General features: G+C 31.7%; 3 protein-coding genes across 4 annotated transcripts in view; 1 reads left to right on the forward strand and 2 right to left on the reverse strand.

The window, feature by feature from the left end:
* Positions 1-5,525, reverse strand: part of LOC111512496 (uncharacterized) — a 208,887-nt gene extending 203,362 nt beyond the window's left edge. Inside the window, exons 1-2 of the mRNA XM_074181447.1 lie at positions 4,231-5,525; positions 3,101-3,125 (exon numbers count right to left, since the gene is read on the reverse strand). Of these exons, the coding sequence (XP_074037548.1) occupies positions 3,101-3,125; positions 4,231-5,281 (1,076 nt within the window). The 5' untranslated portion in view covers positions 5,282-5,525. The remainder of the gene's footprint in view (positions 1-3,100; positions 3,126-4,230) is intronic.
* Positions 5,526-6,488: 963 nt separating this feature from the next.
* Tim9a (translocase of inner membrane 9) lies at positions 6,489-8,347 on the forward strand. The gene is made up of 3 exons (XM_023166110.2): positions 6,489-6,670; positions 6,719-6,814; positions 8,127-8,347. The coding sequence occupies exons 1-3, from the start codon at positions 6,608-6,610 to the stop codon at positions 8,262-8,264; spliced, it is 297 nt and encodes a 98-aa protein (XP_023021878.1). The 5' UTR covers positions 6,489-6,607; the 3' UTR covers positions 8,265-8,347.
* On the reverse strand, positions 8,273-16,608 carry LOC111510209 (ras-related protein Rab-38). Of its 2 annotated transcripts, XM_074181592.1 has the most exons (6): positions 16,353-16,607; positions 15,000-15,032; positions 13,915-14,068; positions 9,815-9,875; positions 9,581-9,761; positions 8,273-8,539 (listed from the first exon to the last, which is right to left on the reverse strand). In XM_074181592.1, exons 1-6 carry the CDS (start codon positions 16,474-16,476, stop codon positions 8,406-8,408), a joined length of 687 nt encoding a protein of 228 aa, XP_074037693.1. In that variant the 5' UTR covers positions 16,477-16,607; the 3' UTR covers positions 8,273-8,405. The 2 variants fall into 2 exon arrangements, with proteins under 2 accessions (XP_074037693.1, XP_023021877.2); XM_023166109.2 differs by lacking the exon at positions 15,000-15,032 and having other exon boundaries at positions 16,353-16,608.
* Positions 16,609-17,088: the final 480 nt, after the last annotated feature.

Genomic DNA, 17,088 nt, shown 5'->3' on the forward strand with positions numbered 1-17,088 from the left:
ATTCTCGAGTGTAGCTAATTTTTTTTTATTATGAAGGAAATAATTCAAGGATAACGAAAAATATATAATCTGACGATTTCCGCAAGCCGAAATAACAAAAATTCGTCGATAAAGTTTAATGCGTGCAGCTGTGTGATACCTATATTTCCCTCTCCGAGTTTCTATTCCTCTATTCTCTATTCACTTTTTCTCTATCTATTACTCTCTCACTCTGTCCCCACTCTGAATTCTGTTGCCATGACGCCATCACAGCTGATCACAGACTCGTTCGTGATGAAGATAATGATTAATTATTCAATCAATTGATTGATGTAGCCGTTACTACGTGGTAGGAAATCATAATGAAAAAAAGATAAATTAAACTTTCTGTTTTTTACCACTTTTATTTGTTACTAACGTTACTGTAGTTTCTACCTATAAGGACATTTTCAAACTTATACAATATATAAGTTCGAAAATGTCCTTATAGGAAGAAACTGCAGTAATGTTAGTTACAAATAAAAGTGGTAAAAAACATAGAAAGTGTCATTTCTCTTTTCTTCATTTATTAACCAATTGATTATAAAAAAATTAATTTTTTTGAGCATTTTTTTAAAATTATTTTCTTATAAATACAAGTATTCTACTTAAAAAACATACACTCATTTATTTGCATGCTATTTTCTGAGCTTTTCAATTAATTAAGTTCAATGAATTAAAAAAAAAATTAAAAAATTTTTGTTTTTGTCAGATTAGGCGAATCCCTCTAGATAATCGTCAGATTATGAGACAGCACGTCTAAAACATAAAGATGAACCATATATATCTTAATCTGCCGCGCTTAAGTATTTCAAAATGGCGATTTTTTTTGCACATTATAATAATGGCCGCTATTTTGCGTCAGAAATCGTCAGATTATTGACCGAGAGCTTTTTTTGTTGCACTTAACACCCCGTTAGAAAATCTGACGCGCTCCATTAAATTTTTTTTTTTTTCACTTTCAACCCTTACGTACAACCACCCACATCATACAAACGATCAGATTAACATACCAACATTATTAAAAATACGTAGGACATTGATGCTATTAATATCTGACGCGCAACAGTATTTTTTTCACATATTTAAAAATCTATAGCCGCTTCCCCCACCGATGAAAAGGTATATATTATATAATTTTTTTTTCTTCTTATCATCTAAGCTTTGTAACCTAATATGTCTCAATGACGCTCGAGTAAATCCCCATTTTGCATCGTGGGCTCCCCTGCTATTGGCAATGATAGTATTAATGAACGCACTGTTCGACGTTGGTTTGCAACGTCATGGCATTAGACAGGAGAGTAGTTGTTTTCTGATAGGTGACAGTCCATTACCTACAGTGTAGGGAGTTGAGACTGACCTGAATGGATTTTTCCTTTAGATGATTTGACACGATTTACTGTTTGTTTACTTTGAATATGGAATTTCATAATGATAAATCTTTTGAGTGTCTTCTGTTTATTTCGTGATGCATTTATTTGATTTCTAAAACACCTAAAGTTTTGCACTGTATGCAATGATGAAAAAAATATATGTAAATATAGAAGTAATTAATTAATAAAATAACCACAAGTTCCCAACAGGAATATCATTAATATACAATAGTAATTGATAGGGCTGTAATAAAAGCTGAGTGGTGTGAATTGTTGATATAATGTCAATGAAGAAGAGAGGGGGTAATCATTACACTTTCTTATTATGTCAGGGACAAATTTAAAGGTTATCAAAAGGAATCTCTTGTCATAGATATAAACAATCAATTATAATGAAGTGAACAATGAATACCAATCATTACCTGAAAACACATCTTGAAATCAAACTGGAGCAAATCTCTAGTGAATATTAAAATAAAAATAATCGATAAATAAAAACACTTTACTTACCTCCATTGAATTATTGTTTCCTTACACCCACACTGTTACAACTAACATTTCAAAGAGTAAGACAATTTTAAATCCTCTTCCAATTTTGAAGAGTTGCATGGTTATTATTATGTTTAGAATCTTATTCTTTACAATTGGAAATTTGCAATATCAAACATGACCCTTTTCTTACTTTCCCTCAAATAAGGCTATTGGCATTTGACTGTACAACCAAATGGGAAAAAAATGGTGAAAACACAATGAAAAAAATTTTACAATACTATCATCACCAGAAATATTCAATAAAGATTATATAATATATTTTATTATTTGTTGATTTTGCTCGAAAAACTAATTTTCAAGTTGGGAAAAATACTTCATTCTATTAAAGATTAGAAAGACCCGTTTAAAATAATATGATTAGCAGCCATTGTACGCGTTTATATGTATATTCAGTATTAGCATTGCACCCGTGCGGAGCCGGGTTGGGTCGCTAGTATGTAATGAACATATTGCACTTCTGTACTTATATGACAGGCAACTTTACATTTGAAGTTATCTATACTTATTCTTTCAACTTTGATAAGTAACATTTCAAAGTTATCCAACTAATAGTACTGTGTAATATTTAATATTTCCAAATATTGTGCCTTACACAATGATTGTGCTTTAAACTGCCATCTAGTGAATGATAGACAAATCAAAATAGAGTAATCTTTGAAATTAAAACGAGAGTTAGAAAACAAGAAAATATTACTCTTTTGAATTGGAAACAAAATGTTCGAGCTTTGTTTATCCTATATACAAAGGTTTGAGTAAAAGGACGACAGGAATGATATTGGAAGTAACAAATGCATTTCATATAAGTTTGAACTGAATTCTGTTCACTAAACAAGATCTTTCAAATGTGTCAAGACAAATACTACATAGACTAATTTATAGTTTTTTTGTATAGAATAAAAAAAGACATCACATGTGAAGGATCTTTTGAGAAATCAATTTAACTTTGTGTATATTTTATATTTTCAGAAAGAAATTCTAAACTAGGCTCACTTTTTGAGACCATTATTGAAGTAGTTATCGTTTCCTATTCATGTTTTGTATCCCATTGATTTATTGTCACCAAATGGTCATACAGTCAATTTCATAATTCGAAATATACGTTGAGTATATTTATCTCTAAAAATGGACGTATTCAAAAAATTAATTCAAAAACTCACCTGACATCTTGTTCCTCAGTAGAACCTAAAAAATGATAAATAGTAATAAGGTACTTTTTAATGAAAATATTTGATAAATGTATTTAACAACATCTGTGAAATTATTACAAAACAGTTTTAGAATAATACATATTGTTGAAATATGCCTGAAGAAGATTTTTTATGGCAAAAAATGTTTTGCATTTTTGTAGGTATACTGTTTGGTAAAAATGTCACAATAAAGTCTTGTATTTTGGCATTTACAAAATATAATTATTGTTCTCTAATAATAATAATAATGTTTATTTATAAATATACAACAGCACAAGATAGTAACATGTAAACAAAGCAATACAAACATGGAGAAACCCACTAAAACCGAAGTTGTGCGTGGGAATTTTTTAGTTGCGCAATGCATAGTCTATCAGTTACCATCACAACAGTGTCTAGCATTGAGTGTCGAACTATAAGGACCATCGGTCAACGGCATTCAACTCATTCAATATCAATATATGTATCAATAGTATTTCAGTGTAAATAAATCTATTCATTTCAATGCTCAATATATACAGTCCACCTATACCACTCATACAACACAGACAAACATGAAAAAGAAGAACTTGCAAATCTATTAATGACTCCAAAAATGATATTCAGTGATTTTTCAATAACTGAGAAATAAAAAAAGTGAGGGAAAAAGTGACTTGTATCAAGTTTTTTTACTTTATATTCTTTACTTCATGCTGTATGTTATAAACAATGAAACACAGTTTCGAGAAATCAATAAAAAAATTATTTCAAAAACTATACCTCACGATTTGATCTCCACAAACTTTTGAAGATCAAATCGTGAGGTGTAGTTTTTGAAATGACTATGGATCTTCATCAAGTAACAGCCAAATCAATCAGAAAATCAATAAAAAAGTTTCACTTATGGCACAAACTGTTTGGCACACCATGTGAAAAATAAGCTTGCAGCTTCATTCTGCTATACATGTATTAATAGAAAGTATTGATAAATATAAAATTGTAGGCTTCCAATATATTTTGGGTTTATATAATACATATAGGAATAGTACTTGAAAATATTTCTTTCAAATTATCCTTATAAGTTTCATGCAATGTTAGGTATATGCTTATTCAAAACTCACTCAGTTCTGGATCTACAGGTTCTCCCACTTCAAAAGCATCGGTGGGCACTCCAATAAACTTTTTACTGCTCTTCATAGTTGTTTCCTTCTTAGAAACGTCCTCAGTCACTTCCACAGTTGCATTTTCATTGAGAGAGTTAACTTCAGGAACTTTTGTCAAAGATTCATTTTGGTCATCAACTTTTAAATCAAAATTATAAACAAGAACATTTCTGTTTGAACGGAATTCAGCAATTTCAGTGGTGAGCTCAGTGAGATGTTTACGTTTATCATCCTTAGTAGTTTTGATAAGATTTTTTATTTCATCTCTGAGACTCTCAACTCTTCCACGGCGAGAATTGACAGAATTTCTACTAATTTGAGACTCTGTTTTCTGGAGTTGATTAGCCCTAATTTCCTTCCTCAGGTCATCAACGGTTTTGCTCATATCACCACCACTGGTAGAATTGAATCTAGATTTGGGAGCACCTTTGACTTTTTTATTGATGGTTGAAAACAATTCAGACTTGACTGATTTGAGTTTTGGTGCTTTGGTGAACTCATTTTCTTTGCTGCTTGTTGAGCTGGTTGTTACTGAAGATTTTAGGGCTTTAGCTACATTACTTGGCTTATTTTTTGGTTTCAACAAAACAGTGAAACTTGTCTGACCCCGTTTTAGAGAAGAAAACTCCCGAGTTGTCGATGAACTACTAATGAGAGTATGACTCGTGTTGGACTTCAGTTTATTAACAGCATTTGATTTATACCCTCCACTGTCTCCTTTACTATGTTTGCTTTCATTGGCACTAGGTATTTTTGGTTTAAGAGTACTTATAATTACATTTCTTCTAGTCCGACTCAACGAAGATTGAGGAGGGATGGGTTTCTTGAGTTTATTCAAAGTTTCAATGATATCTACATCCGCATTAACTTCTGGAAAGTCACAGTTTCGATGAAGCTTATAGTAATCTACGTTAGGTTGAAAATGTTTAATGATATTCACATTTTTCTGGGTTTTCGCTCCTTGAGGTTTTTTCGATACGTTCCTTTGTAGTTTCTGTTTATTTGCCATGTTACCAAACGAAGATTCAGGTTAGAAATGGAAATTCTTTCATCAGAATTTGTGCAAGGGTTGAATGCGAATGAATGAAGGAAACTCTCACAACACATTTTAGACGAACGTGGTGACGATTTCTCTTAAATGCTACAATTGATGTTCATTTCGAATAATTTTGAAACCGATAAACCGCGGGAACGGATAATTTTGATTTTGAAGATGAAAACGACAACACACGACGTACAACCACAGAATAGCATTACGCACAGATCACTGAATTAGAACAAATGTTCCGTATTTTGTGAACACACTGAACTCTCGTGTTGTCATCAGTCAATTTCAAGCAAATAATGATTGAAAAATTAATCAAGAACTTTTATAACGGTCAAGAAAATAATAAAATTTTTCAAATATTTGTGATTTGTTATTCGAAAGTAAGATGAATTATCACTCTGCTATTCGCTGTCATTTTCTTTCAATAATGAAAAAATCACGACTTAAAAGAGCAAGTTGAAGAAAATAAGAGAAATAATGATTCAGTGAAACATGCCGAATTTAGAGTTACAGTCTGCCTTTCTGCAGGAGACATTGGTCCTGTGACGTAATGTTGAAGGACGATATCAAGATTTTGGCCCCACATTCAACGATAGTTCGTCGAATCGAGAACAGGTTACACGAACATAGTTGAAATTGAAATATAAATGGAATTGCTCAGTCAATGAATATTATTCTCATATTTATTTTACTATTAGTCCTGAAAATAGTTTAATGAAACACCATTTTTTGTAACGTTTGTAACGTTTTGTAATGTTGTAACGTTTGTATTATTATTTATGACTTATATTGCGATTGTGTTAGTTGATTATTTACTCATTTAACACTTTGGTACACTGGATACAAGCATCGTGTTTTTATCGATTCGGTTTTGTTTTGTCAAAAACTGACCTAGCTTTGTACACATGTTTAAAGATGGTACAAGAATCCGAATCTGTCAAGCGTATTTATTGGATCTCTTCATTATTTCTTTATCTGGTGTGTCATACATGAAAAATAGGTCCAAGTGATCACACGGGATATTCCATGAATTTTGACCATAAATGATTTACTTCACAAATCACTGAATTAACTTACTTGCCAAAGCCTCTAGTAGAAGAATTGTCAATAAGCTCAGAGCTGACGTTAGAAAGCTGTCTCTAGTTTCAGAGTCCTAGCAAAAAATGTGACATAACAACCTAACCTCTTTTTAAATATTAATTTTCACTCATTACTCATTTCAGTTTGAGCGTTGTGGTTAGTTTGGCATTGGCAGTGTGATAAAAATTTATAAATCATATTGTGAAAATGAGTGTGCCATTGCCTCCAGGAACTGGCATCGAAAACATAGACGCAGATCAGATCAAAACGGTATGTTTCATATATGAATTGAGGTTTTCCTGAGTTCTTTCATTTCAGTTCAAAGATTTTTTAATCTCCTATAACAAATTGACGGAACTATGCTTTACTGACTGTATATCAGACTTCACGACTAGAGCCATCAAAGGAAAAGAGGTATGTTCTTGGATCTTTATTCTGGTTTATTTAATCTACAAGTTGAGTGAAAAAAAGTGGTGAGCTTATAATCATTTCAAAAAATCTAAAAATTAGTACAGTTCCTAAATACACTGCAATAAATAAAATATCTGAAGTTCTTGTCGATCTGTGTTGAAGAAATTTATTAAAGGTTGATATCAGTATTTGCATTTTTATGTTGGGAATGTTATCATACAAAAGGGCCAAGATAAAGTTGTAAATCAAGTATCATTCCTGAGATACCGCCAGGTTCAGTGATAAGTACTCTTCTTGACATTTCAGTTTCAGTTCATGTCAAGAAGAGTACTTCGACCATGCCACTGAAGATGACTGTTGCAGTTGAAACTTCTGGAGATTGTACCCAAAGAAGATTATGGCAAAACCAGGAAACCAACCAAAACACTATTTATAGTGTTGGAGAAATCTAATGATTCAGTTGAATGAGATGAAATATATTAAGGTTTCGCATCCAGAAGTCATCATTACAAATAATATTTGCTTTCTTGCTTTAGAGCACCAAAATAATGATTGTATAGGACTTACTAAATGAAACAGAATCACACAATAGATGGTGGAGTATACATACTGGGGATACCACGAAAAAAAATTGTGCAAGTGTATTTTCTCGAAGGGGAGGAAACAGATTACGTAAAATATAACTTCTCAAAATTTTAAAATAATATTTCAGGATTGCTGAACAGTAGAAAAAAGGTATAAGAATACTTTTTGTAGACCAATAGAACAATAGACCATATCCCATAAGGATTTCATTTGGAGCACATGTATTTTTCCAATATTGACTACTCTGTATATTTGTCATCAGTATCAGTTGTTTTATGTAGATGCTATTGATGTTTGTACTGTCTATTTTTTTAATTTTATTTGCTGTTTTGAAAGTCTTTGAATTGACTGTGCTTATCATTAGAGTCAATTGTCTTATGTAGATACCAGTTTTTGATTGAATCCATTTTTCATTTAGTTTTTAATATCTAGTTGAGATAACGTCCTGAACAATTAACAACAAGACAACTGGCACCAATGGCAAATACACAGAGTAGCCTACTAAGCAAAAATACTTGTTCTCCAACTGAAATTCTTATCTGATATGCTCTATATAGGGAAGTACAACATTAATCTAACCTATTTTTACAGTAGCAACGACCATTAACGAGAAAAATACAAAAACTGATATTTTTGAGCTTCAAGCAATGAATTTTCAGCACGCCTGAGATTAGTGGGACTTTCTATATTTCATTTATAACTTGATATTTTATTTATTGTTTGTTTCTAGGAGAAATGTGCTCTGAACTGTCTAGAGAAGTTCCTCAAAGTGAACCAAAGGATATCTCAACGTTTCCAAGAGTTCCAAGTGCTAGCTAATGAAAGTGCGATAGCAGCTGCTCAGAAACTGGAGAAAGGTGCAGGTTGAAGACAAAGTTACTGAGAGAATCTGTTTTATTTGCATTTGTTAGAAGGTAGTAATACTTTGTTGAAAATAAATAATAGAAACTTCAGGTTATTTGGTTTACAAGAGAGATTCATGGTAGTGTTGGTTTCAGAATCATGAGAATCAGCAGCAACTGCTCCTGGGTGTATTATCTTTAGGCTCGTCTTTCAAAGTCACTATGTCCTCGGTGATTAAAGAACATTGAGTTCCATAGTAATTTGTTAGGGCAGCCTTTGTTAATTTGAGCATTGCTTCGTCTGGAAACAAAAAAAGATATATCAATCAATCTTCATGTCACAGATTATAATATATACATATAAGTATGAAAGATTTGAAGAACATTCATTAAAAAAAACTCATTAAACAATGAGAGGATGTCAAGACACTTTAAAATCTGTGTTTCAAAATTTTTCAGAAATAGTGACTGTCAGCTTAGTTTTATTATTTTAGAGTTTTTTTTTAATTTTTGTCCTGCTTGAACTCGTTATTTCCTTTTTTTTTCCTTTTATGCTTAAAAAGCGGATCGAAAATCTTAGTGGGTTTGTACTATAAACATGAAATACAAACTGAGTAGAGAAAAGTATCTTCTGTATAATTCAGTGTTCATATAGAAGTATTTGTTTCGAAATAATTTTTTTATTTTGTGTAATTCAATGTTTATATGAAAGTAGCTTTTTCAAGAGGACTTTCTTTCAGTTTGTGTCTGAAAGTTACTTCTTTGCATGATCTACACATCCATGTATAGAGTTACTTCTTTTCAAATTGATTACTTCCTTCGTTTCTTTGTATCAAGTTGGAGTAGTAGAAAACCAAAAACTCTCTTTCTCAAAAATTAATCACTTCTAAAAATATAATCCCTTCAATTCACATAAGTGAATGCCAATTAGAATCAGAAGGGTAGAGCATGGGCGGTCTATAATTTAAGTTACTACTCATAGGTTTCTGCCAATACTTTGCTTATGTTCCTAGCACTACAACTAATTGTAATGTTAACCAACTGAAAATGGGCAGACAAGAACACATCAGGTTTTTTTATTTTTATCAACTTGACTCTCTTATTCAAAGCCGATTGTGTAGAATGACCAAATTTTTTTCTCTAATCCTGGCTTTATGGTTATATACCAACTGTCAATTGTCTATTCATTATATATAATTTTGAATCTTATTTTTTATATTGAATTGTTTTTGAACACTATTTGGCGATTGGAAGGATATAACGTTCTAAAAAAATGTACAACAATTCTATTTCTTGAAATAGTTGATTGTGACCCCGTTCCAATATAATACCATTAACCTACCAATATTAATATTTTGTTTAGCTGATGTAATATACCAGTATAGAATGCCATTGGCTTCGCAATATTCCTTTATGTGATCCGGTATTGTTTTTGTTGTAATGTCGCCTTTATTAGCTAAAATTACTACTGGTATGGATTTTCCTCCGGGCAGATATATTTTTCTTCTCAGGTCTGAGAGCCACTGAAACAAAATCGAACTTTCAACCGAATTTTTAAACTTTTTTATTAACTCACTTTATCGATAGATTTGAAGGTTTCAGGTCTTGTTAAGTCGAAGACTATTGCAGCTGCCACCCTATAAGACAAAAACAATCTGTTGTTTAATGCTTCATTACCCTGTCATTTTGGACTATGAAAAACACTCTTTAAAAAATATTCAGATATTATGAAGCACCCAAAAGAAAAAAACACCAATTCGCTTTTTATATAGATCTGATGAAATAACTTTCCTTATACGTCAGAACTGTTTAGTTCTAGTTTTTGAAATGATCTATACTACTGGGTTTATGCAACACACTCCCTAAGCTTGAGACTAAGAACGTAAAGTTCGACAATAACAAATCGACGACAGTGTTGGTAACTTCATTAAGACTTGTAACTACCAATTATGTCTAGAAAATTGACCAATATTTTTCTAGTGAGTCAACACGAAAATGAGCATGCTTCAAATTAAAATATTCACAGCTGTCATTGACCTTGTTTCAAATTTATATATGTTATAATAATGGAAATGTGTTGAACATTTGCTGTTCATTTCAAAGTAGTTACTACGGGAGGGCTTCTTCTTCCAGTTTTTATCTGAAAGCTCTAAGTATAAAACGAAGTATTCTCTAACATGTTACGTGTTAATACAGTAAGTACATTACTTTGCATTCACAGAGATGCAGGGCTAAGTCATTATCCTTACAGAAAACATAAATATTTGAAAAATATGTTGCAAAAGGTAGGTGTTCTTAAGTGTTCTTAAGTGTCTTAAGTATTTTTATATAGTCGGATATGCCGACTAAGAACATGACCTGAAAAAGAGGTCCGAATATTGAGCCCTCTGGAACACTTGATATAGAAGTATTTGATTAATTCATATTGAATCGAACAAAGGTTTGTTGGTTGCAAAGATAGGACTGGAAAAATGATGAGGTAGTGGTGAAATAGTACGAATGTAGCTTTTTAATCAAGACTTTATAATTGACTCTGTTGAAATCCATCATTTATTGAAGGACGTTATAATAGCTACTTTGAATTCTTTTCTTATATGCAACTTTTTTTTTAAAATATTTTTTTTATTTTCATAATTTATTTCTTTCTTCTTTATTACAACTAGTTTTATTAGAAATGCAACGGTCTGAAACACATTCGTTTTGGTGACCTGACTTAATGCCCCAAGACCATTCACAGGTTGTATAAATGTTGAATGCAGTGTTTGTACGACTAGGAGGATGATAACTGTCAACATTTACATGGTTCTGTTACCGAATTATTTAAAATACTGTTCATAATAGCATGATGCAAAATGTGGATTTACTCGAGCGTCATAGAGACAAATGAGGTTGCAAAGCTTGGATGATAAGAAGAAAAAAATGTTATATAATATATACCTTTTCATCGGTGGGGGAAGCGGCTATAGATTTTTAAATATGTAAAAAAATACTGTTGCATGGACATACTCGAGCGCGTCAGATATTGATAGCATCAATGTCCTACGTATTTTTAATAATGTTGGTATGTTAATCTGATCGTTTGCATGATGTGGGTGGTTGTACGTAAGGGTTAAAAGTCAAAAGAAAAAAAATGTAATCAAGCGTGTCAGATTTTCTAAGGGGGTGTTAAGTGCAACAAAAAACGCTCTCATTCAATAATCTGACGATTTCGATCTGACGCAAACTCGCGGCGATTATTATAATGTGCAAAAAAAAATCGTCATTTTGAAATACCTACTCAAGCGCGTCAGATTAAGATATATATGGTTCATCTTTGTGTTTTAGACGTGCTGTCTCATAATCTGACGATTATCTGGAGGGATTCGCTTAATCTGACAAAAACAATATATTTTTTTTATTATGTTTTATTCATTGAACTTAATTAATTGAAAAGCTCAGGATATAGCATGCAAATAAGTGTATGTTTTTTAAGTAGAATACTTGTATTTATAAGAAAATAATTTTTTTAAATGCTCAAAAAAATTAAATTTTTTATAATCAATTAATTGATGAGGGAAAGAGAAATGAAACTTGCTATGTTTTTTACCACTTTTATTTGTAACTACCGTTACAGCAGTTTCGTCCTATAAAGACATTTTCAAACTTATATATCATATAAGTCATAAGTCTGAAAAAAATGTATGTAAAGGTATGTATATGTATGTATATATTGTATAAGTTTTAAAATGTCCTTATAGGACGAAACTGTAGTAACGTTAGTTACAAATAAAAGCGGTTTAATTTCTCTTTTCTTCATTATGATTTCCTATCACGTAGTAACGGCTACATCCATCAAATAATTGATTAATTAATCATCTTCATCATGAACGAGTCTCTGTGATGAGCTGTGATGGCGTCATGGTAACAGAATTCAGAGTGGGGACGGAGTGGGAAAGTAATAGATAGAGAAAAAGTGAATAAAGAATAGAGGAATAGAAACTCGAAGAGGGAAATATAGGTATCACACAGCTGCACGCATTAAATTTCATCGACGAATTTTTGTTATTTCGGCTTGCGGAAATCGTCAGATTATATATTTTTCGTTATCCTTGAATTATTTACTTCAAAATAAAAAAAATATAGCTACGCTCGAGAATGTCGAATTGACGTTATTTTTTTACAACTTTGCTGCCCTCCCCCTTCTTTACGTCACTCTCAAATTGTCAGATTACTGGAATATACACTTTTTAGCAGGTAATTAACTCACCCTACCTTAATCTGACGCGCTCGAGAATTTCTGATGATCAATTTTTTTTAATAATCTGATCCTTTATCCCTCACAGGCGGCCTTATATACGGGGCTCATATCTGGTGGAGGTACTTAACCGGGTACAAGTTATCCCCTTGTATATTAATCTGCCGCGCTTTAGTAAATCCCGAAATCCCCGCTTGGGCTCCCCTATTATAAAGTACCTACAGATCGTACTGGCAGCTCATGCCATGAATTATTTTGGCCTTGTATGACCTTTATTCAAAAATATAATCTGTTCCAATGATATCAGAGGAAGTCGAATGATAAGCTGGAACCAGACCTGTTGTATACTATCAAAACTGTTCCATTTGTACTAGGTTTCATATGGATTAATTGAAAATCTAAATTATCACTCTCATAATAAATGAATATTGGTTTATATTTGTTCTTAAAACAGCATTATGACATTATGACGCCGCGTTCTCGTTTCACATAGTTATATTTTTTGTCATTTCTGAAGATTACATACATATTGATTATTGCAGAGTTCGTGGTCGTTGATTAAGTGTTTAGTATTTCTCTCTGTTCATCATTGATTACATTTCTTTTGTTTGTTTTTTGTACTGTCAGTTAAAATCAAATCTGTAATATCCCATTTGGCAAAAATGTCGGCAGTTTAGAATTAGTAATTGAAATCAGCAGCAACCACTAAGTTTTCAATGTGCTTTCTCTTTGCCCTTAACAATGAATTGTGATGCTTCCGTTCATCCTTTCAAAAATGTTGTGATGTCTTCTTCATTTACTTTTTGAGTTACCTACCTTTTATGGGTACATCCAAATGTTCTGTTTTCCTCCTTTGATTTTTTTTCTTCCAGCTGCCTTACACATATTTTATTGAAACAATTTTTTCTGTAGACTTGCCACTCTCCTACATTAAAAAGAACGTCCTATGAGCTCAAATTTTGTTGCCCATCTTCAGTGGTCATATTATTTTCGAGATTGATAGCTTGCCAGTTTCCTTGTATTTTGGGTTGGTATAAACTTTTATCAATGCTAAGCAACTTCGTTTTCCTTCAGGGCTGACCCATTTTCTGTTTTAGAATCTCCCCTTGGATAGTTAGACATATATAGTAATTATTATAGTTAAGTTACAATTAATGTTTTTTGTTTGAACTTCCACCAAAACCCGAGTAGAATCGAAAGGTGATGGCATAACATTGATTTTCATCCAACTGGTTTCATTATCAAGATTGATTATGTACATGTAAATTCTTCTTTGAATTATTTGAATCGGACGAGTTCAAAATGTCGTGGATTTGAACTGCGTCTTGTGATACTCTAACTTAATCAATGCTATATTATAGTCCAAAAATATTTCATCTCATGTATAAAAGTAGTATTAAACAGTTGTATAGATACCGATGAAGCCATACCTACATACTTACGCATGCCTGTAAAAAACGCTCAGTAAACTCCCAAATCTTTCGTGACCTGCTATATCCCACACGTGCAAGTTTATTCTTGTATTTTCATCCCATTCCAGCCTTTTGATAGCAAAATCTGCTCCGATTGTTATTTTGTACTCGGTTGAAAATTCATCTGAAAAAAATTTTCAATAGAAAAATAATTCAATAAAGGATCAGATGTGTGTCCCCTGAAATTTCAAACTCCTGTTGTTTTTTATAATCAAATTCTCATTTCGTAGAAACTGACATCGCCAAAATATGAAAGTTGTCGAAACTGAAATCAATTTCACATGGCAGGAATTCGACGCAGTGAGAACTCGATCTAGTGAGAATTCGAACTAAGAATTCTCTAAGTCGAATTCTCGCTAGGTCGAATTATTGAAATAAATTTGACTACATTGAAATGATTTCAGTTTTGAATGTTCATATTTTAATAATGTCATTAAAAGGGATGGCTTCCTCACTACGTCAAAAGCCATCCCTTCCAATGACGTTATCAAAATACGAACTTTGTCAAAACTGAAATCAGTTTAACATGGCTAGATTTAGCCGTAACGGTAATTCGACCTAGTGAGAATTCGACGAAGTGAGACTTTATGCTGCTCCTAGGCAAATGATTCCTCTTAGGTCGAATTTGCCAATCTACAGGGCCCTGAAGGGAAGAGTTAATTTCGAAGTTGAGGGTTGATAGTTTTTGTTGGAAATGTATTAATCTATCATTCAAGCTTTATTTCTGGCAGGTCAGCCTTCTGGTATATTTTACCGACCTGCAAAGTTATTACCTACTGAAAACAATTTGCTGACTTGCAGATCTGCAAAACATATCCTCACACTAGTAGCGTCGAATTGATTCACCCGACATTCATTACCGGTCAAGGTAATGTTTGGGGCGAGTTCATTTTCTTTGAGATTCCGCGAACTGAGTTCATTTCTTTACTGACCCATATATCGATTGTCCTAAAGAATTCAAAGAATGTGAAACTATCGATTTTCTAGGAAATACACTTTCTGGAGGCATTTCCACAATGCTAATAAAAAGAGGTTGTTGACCTAGAGATTCTCACCTTCCGTATATCTGCCTATTATGGACGTTTTTCCTGTAACAAAATGGATATTTGTGAGAAAAGTGGCAGTTCCTTCTTTTTCGAAATTAATATTTTTTTATGATCGCGTTATTCGGCGTGTTTCGTGCACTAACTGAGTTTTGATTACTTGAAATTGAATTAAATAAATGAACCGAATATAACATATTCAAAAAACACACTTTAATGTGAGTTTATCATTCAATACAATTTCTTAAATCAAATCAAAATAATACACTTTTCATTTTGACAAAAAAAGTTTTGTTGTGATTTAAATTTTTTCATTCTTTTATTTCTTCATTTGTCTGTTTGAAGAGGATTTGATAGCTTTAATAGAAAAAGTTAACCAATGTATGATTTCAATATTTTGAGTTGACCTTGACACACTCAAATTAACCTTCATGTAATTATCGAACAATGTAAGAGTTTGGATAATCGAAGAAGATAGTTTATTAGAATTTGAATTGTATCAACATGTATTTTATTTTGCATGAATGTCACGCACAAGTTCTGTGAGCTTCAGTGATAGTTAATTCCTCATTATGTTTATATATTGAATTTTTAAATACCTAAATTGTCACCAAGTCATTAAATAAAAAATCGTGTTAAAGTTGGTAGTTCAATTCTATCATTACATTTTTTCTAAAATTATATTTTCACTGTCTATACATTTTTAGTTGGAAAAGTTGGTATTTGAACCTATATATCTGTTCAATTTCTGTATTTGTCCAGACTCATTTTTTTTCTTGAAGTCCGTCATTTGATATGATGGAATTATTTTGAAATAATTGTCCTATAGTAAGAAGATTATACATTTTATTCACCATTTTACTTATTCATTTTTAGTACTTATTCATTATTTTTGTTAATTTTATAAATTATAAGTAGGTATTATAGCTGAGTAAAATGCAATATTTTGTGATTTACGCATGTATTTACTAAGTTTCTTAGTTATATTCATTACTATACCAACATAACCAAAAAAATAAATTCTCATTCTTTTGTCAATATCTGTTCTTATTTGATTATTGTTTTACTGAATGCAGGGAATTCTAATGGGTTTTTTATCAGATAAGCTAATTTTATAAAACGTACAATTTTTATACAGAATTTACATTACAACTCAATAACCCAACTCGAATAGGAAAAACCTTGAGGGAATTTTAATAGTAGGTATATACATTTGAATATAGGCTCCATCCAGTATACATAGCGCGCTGAGAGATTAGTTTTTGATTTGTTTATGGTATTGTATTTTAATAAAAGTTTTTAATTCACTTTCATTCACGTTTTAAATAAACATATTTATTTATTTCGATTCATAAAGTTTCTCACCTACACCAAAATCTCCGATGACGACAATTTTGAAGTTGAGTTCATTTTTATGTAAGTTATTCTTCCTTATAGTGTCTTGAATGTTTATCAGTTCTTCCCTGGTCAAACCATTTTTGATACTCATCCTATCCACTTTCGACTGAATTTATAGTTTTAATTTTGATGAACAACAAGCCATTTAATTTCGCAATAAATTTATGTCACGAGATCATAAATCGGCTGTTTATTTCATCGCGAACCACAGGTGGAACTGATAAAATAAACAAGTTTGCTGAATTATATTCAAATTATTTTTTGGAGTCGCCATCTAGAAAAATACTAATCAATTTCTAAAGATTTTGAGGTTGATCATTCCATCTACATGGCAGTAGACGAACTAAATTGTAATGATTTATGTTAGATTTTCGTTTGGCGTCACCTATTTTACAGTAGAGAAAATATTTTTATGGAGTATTTTTATAGACCTCTATGCAGTTTTCTTTTACATACAGATGCCTTCTCAATCTTGGATAAAAAATGACTACACAAAAATTTATACATTTTTCAGAAGAGTATTAGTTATCACGGGAGGAATATGAAGATTTTCAATATTTATATGCCCGCATTCACATGAATTTGAAATATTTTCTCTGAGGGTAGAAAATAGCGAGGTGGAGTTTTAGAAGTTGAAATCAAAGTTTTTCGGTTATTTCAATTTTTCCATAGTAACGTTAGTTTTCTTCAATACCATATGAAA

This window comes from Leptinotarsa decemlineata, unplaced genomic scaffold, assembly GCF_025532065.1.
Source record: "Leptinotarsa decemlineata unplaced genomic scaffold, Ldec_3_MD MMD2_tig00026314_RagTag_RagTag, whole genome shotgun sequence".
Classification (NCBI taxonomy): Eukaryota; Metazoa; Arthropoda; class Insecta; order Coleoptera; family Chrysomelidae; genus Leptinotarsa; species Leptinotarsa decemlineata.

What these genes read in the sequence shown, in the direction of transcription:
- Tim9a (XM_023166110.2), top strand. Translation starts at nt 6,608, where the DNA reads ATGAGTGTGCCATTGCCTCCAGGAACTGGCATCGAAAACATAGACGCA. An exon ending in ACGCAGATCAGATCAAAACG is followed by an intron (nt 6,671 to 6,718) that starts GTATGTTTCATA and finishes CTTTCATTTCAG; the next exon opens with TTCAAAGATTTTTTAATCTC. An exon ending in GAGCCATCAAAGGAAAAGAG is followed by an intron (nt 6,815 to 8,126) that starts GTATGTTCTTGG and finishes GTTTGTTTCTAG; the next exon opens with GAGAAATGTGCTCTGAACTG.
- LOC111510209 (XM_074181592.1), bottom strand. Translation starts at nt 16,476, where the DNA reads ATGAGTATCAAAAATGGTTTGACCAGGGAAGAACTGATAAACATTCAA. An exon ending in CCTTCAAATCTATCGATAAA is followed by an intron (nt 9,762 to 9,814) that starts GTGAGTTAATAA and finishes ATTTTGTTTCAG; the next exon opens with TGGCTCTCAGACCTGAGAAG. An exon ending in TAAACAAAATATTAATATTG is followed by an intron (nt 8,540 to 9,580) that starts GTAGGTTAATGG and finishes TTTTGTTTCCAG; the next exon opens with ACGAAGCAATGCTCAAATTA.